At 44.3% G+C, this 3,358-nt stretch overlaps 2 protein-coding genes across 2 annotated transcripts in view; one reads left to right on the top strand and one right to left on the bottom strand.

Moving 5' to 3' along the window:
• LOC118413369 (uronyl 2-sulfotransferase-like) overlaps positions 1 to 1,519 on the bottom strand; it is an 8,739-nt gene extending 7,220 nt beyond the window's left edge. Inside the window, exon 1 of the mRNA XM_035816722.1 lies at positions 1,172 to 1,519. Coding sequence (XP_035672615.1) covers positions 1,172 to 1,334 — 163 coding nt within the window. The 5' untranslated portion in view covers positions 1,335 to 1,519. The remainder of the gene's footprint in view (positions 1 to 1,171) is intronic.
• A 369-nt stretch (positions 1,520 to 1,888) lies between these two features.
• Positions 1,889 to 3,358, top strand: part of LOC118413370 (COP9 signalosome complex subunit 4-like) — a 2,455-nt gene continuing 985 nt past the window's right edge. The window contains 3 exon segments of the mRNA XM_035816723.1: positions 1,889 to 2,099; positions 2,594 to 3,268; positions 3,270 to 3,341. Coding sequence (XP_035672616.1) covers positions 1,938 to 2,099; positions 2,594 to 3,268; positions 3,270 to 3,341 — 909 coding nt within the window. The 5' untranslated portion in view covers positions 1,889 to 1,937.

Below are 3,358 nucleotides of genomic sequence, written 5' to 3'. Positions count from 1 at the left end.
GGGGCGTCGCCCCCCCAGAAAAAGCAAGCTGAAACCCTTTTGTATTTTTTTGATGATGGAAATTTCATTAAATCAAGCTAGTCTAACGGCAAAATTTACCCCCGAAAATGCAAGAAATGGCGTTTCAGAGAGTCCCGATTTCAAATTTCGCCAGACCTCCCTTGTGACGGCCCGCGTCTTCGGCGCAGGACAAATTTTGCGGGAGTGTCGCTCTCAAAAATCTTTTTAACTGAATCTTACTATCGTACTTAGCTTAGTTTACAAGCAGAATGTGGCCCCCAAATACAGGACATGACGTTTCAGACGGTCAAGATTTCAAATTTTCTCCGGACCTCCCTAGCGATAACTTGCACCTCGGGCGCTCACAACGACATGGCGAAAATTTGTGTGGGTCATCGCCCTCAAACAATTTCTTTCTTTGACAAAAATGGCATTAGATTTAGCATAGTCTGCCAGCAAAATTTGTCCCTAAAAATACAGAAAATGCCATTTCAGAGGGTGCAGATTTCGAAATTTCCCCAGACCAACCTTGCGACAGCTCGCATCTTCGGTACTCGAAATCGTGAAAATATTTTGGGGGCATCGCCCTCGCTACTAAAAACCATGTGTCTTTGTTACAGAATTGCCATCAAACTTAGCTTAGTCTGGCAGCAAAATTTGCCCATCAAAACGCAGGAAATGGCGTTTTAGAAATTAGAGGGTCAAGATTTCAAATTTTCCCGGGGGAGCATGCCCCCGGACCCCCCTAGGATTGTCGAGCCTTCGGCGCTACATGTGCTGCAAAATTCTGTCAGTCAAGTTCGAAATTTGCTGCCGCCGCCTCTGTTACCAAGATAAAAGCTCCTTGGTCTTACCCTTTACATAATTTGACATAATACCTAGAATACCTAGAATTCCTGTCGCCGCACATGCGTCCTGACTAACGTTAAAGTGAGAAGGCTTATTACCAACCTTTATAATAGAAAAAAAATGAATATTAATATTTATATAATTTGTAAAGCCCATCGACACAAGAAAATAAAACATAGCAGAACTGGTTAAGCTGTAGTGCTGTACGAAGTAAGTAAAAGTAGGCCGCCATACCCTCCAGTGTGGAGAATCCTAATAAATAAATAAATAAGTAAAATGTAGGTTACAGTTCTATATCACCTTGCCAGCTGTACTATCTCACCTGTATGTCCCCTCCTGCCCTTAAGGCGTGATCTGGGATGTCTCCCCGCCTTCTGCAGCCCGATAGCGTACGTTGCATGGTGGGGAGAGTACAGGGTCAACACCCCCCACCCCACAACGAAACTCACCACCATAAAAGCCGCAAAAATACCTCGTTTCCTCATCTTGTCTGTGGTCTCCGAACTTTGTTCATCACTATGAACCGTCAAGAGGGCATTGCCTCAAGAATTAGAGGGAAGATTGCTTGTTTAGAGAGTGGAAATGTGTATGGATCACCCCATGATCATGATGCAAAATATCAGTTTACATCCTGTACCTGCAAATGTCAAGGGTCAGGAAAGGATCATATGGAGTACTTCAGGATACCACATTTTGCAGTTGCTACACTGATGATTTTTCAAAGAGATTAACATAAGAACAACAAGAATTCAAACCATCTTTAACTGTAAAATCTTTTAGTACAAGTTGATAGTTTGCCGGTATGGGGCACATTTTTCAACACAGTTTTTATGTTTTTCAGTTACCGAATTTTCGTCTTCATGTCCTCAGGAAAGCGCATCAGCACGAAAAATCATCTGTAATGGCACAAATTTCCTGAAAGAAAATATAATCAAGTAATTTACTGTGAAGCTGCTACTGTAAAAATGATCGTATTTTTGCTTCACTTCTAAGAAATTGTTTTACTTGATATTTACTTATGGCGATTCAGAAGATGAAATATTTTCGCGTTTTGATGATATCAGTCTACAGCAGAGAAAGAAGGTGTCATGGCGGAGGTTCGTGCACAACTCCAGGCTTTGGCGCAGGCAGGCGGCTCGCACAAGGACCTGGCGGACAAGTACCGCCACATGCTGGAGGCCATCCTCAAAACGTCAGGGAAAGAACTTTCTGATGGCCTAAAAGCTTTCGTAGAAGCGTTAGTTGACGAGGTAAGTACGTTCAACTTGGCGGCTGCAAGTTACTGGGCGCAGCGCAAAAAACGCGCCTTCGTCTTCTTGGCAGTTCTAGAAGAATGAAAGATCATATAACGGTTGACTCTACACGACCGATTCCTTATATCAAAGTACTTCGATGTATCCTTACATACAGTGGTAGAGAGGTTGAAATAGTCATACTGTGATTCTACAAATTATAGAAAATATAAAAGTGAACTTTAGTCTAACGTTATATCTCCAAGCAAAATTTAACGTTAACCCGTTAGTGTGAGACAGATGAAATTCAGTAAAAAAAGATTATAAAATTATTTTATAATTTTTTTTTTTACATTCTCCTTCAACTTTACTTGTGCAAGCTGCCCTTCTCTGTGAGGGAGGTGGTTTGTCACAATAAAGGGCAGGTAGGAAAACGTGATGGTTTAGCCGTTTGATAGGAGATAAGTTTGACAAGAGGTTTGTGTAAGTAAAATGGTTCCTTTTGGCTCCAGAATGTCAGCCTGGTCATCTCACGCCAGATCCTGACAGAGTTCTGCAGTCACCTGACCAAGCTTCCCGATGATGTCGCCAAGGACGTGGCGCACTTCACCCTCGACAAAGTCCAGCCAAGGGTCATCTCATTCGAAGAGCAGGTGGCATCAGTCCGGCAGCACCTGGCGCAGCTGTATGAGAATGAGTCCTGTTGGCGGGACGCGGCGCACGTCCTAGTGGGGATCCCGCTGGAGACGGGACAGAAGCAGTACTCCGTAGACTACAAGCTGGAGACGTATCTGAAGATCGCCAGACTGTACCTCGAGGATGAAGATCCCGTACAAGCCGAAGCGTACGTGAACCGTGCCTCACTCCTCCAGGCTGACTCCACCAACCCACAGTTACAGATCCTGTACAAGGTCTGCTATGCTCGCGTGCTGGACTATCGCAGGAAGTTTATCGAGGCTGCACAACGCTATAATGAACTGTCCTACAAGACGATCGTACACGAAGACGAGAGAATGGAAGCACTGAAGCACGCTCTTCACTGCACCGTTCTGGCCTCCGCAGGGCAGCAGCGGTCGCGTATGCTGGCAACGTTGTTCAAGGATGAGCGTTGTCAACAACTGCCCTCCTATGGAATCCTAGAGAAGATGTACCTAGATCGCATTATCCGCAGTGACCAGGTGAGCAGTACACTTCATCTTCGTAATTGTTACTATTGGTGATGGTGGGCTTCATTCTATGTCTGTATATCATGGCATATTGTATGATATGAGCATGTT

Source organism: Branchiostoma floridae, chromosome 4, assembly GCF_000003815.2.
Source record: "Branchiostoma floridae strain S238N-H82 chromosome 4, Bfl_VNyyK, whole genome shotgun sequence".
Lineage (NCBI taxonomy): Eukaryota > Metazoa > Chordata > Leptocardii > Amphioxiformes > Branchiostomatidae > Branchiostoma > Branchiostoma floridae.
Note: the sequence above shows the minus strand (reverse complement) of the source record. Positions and strands in the feature narration are given on the sequence as shown.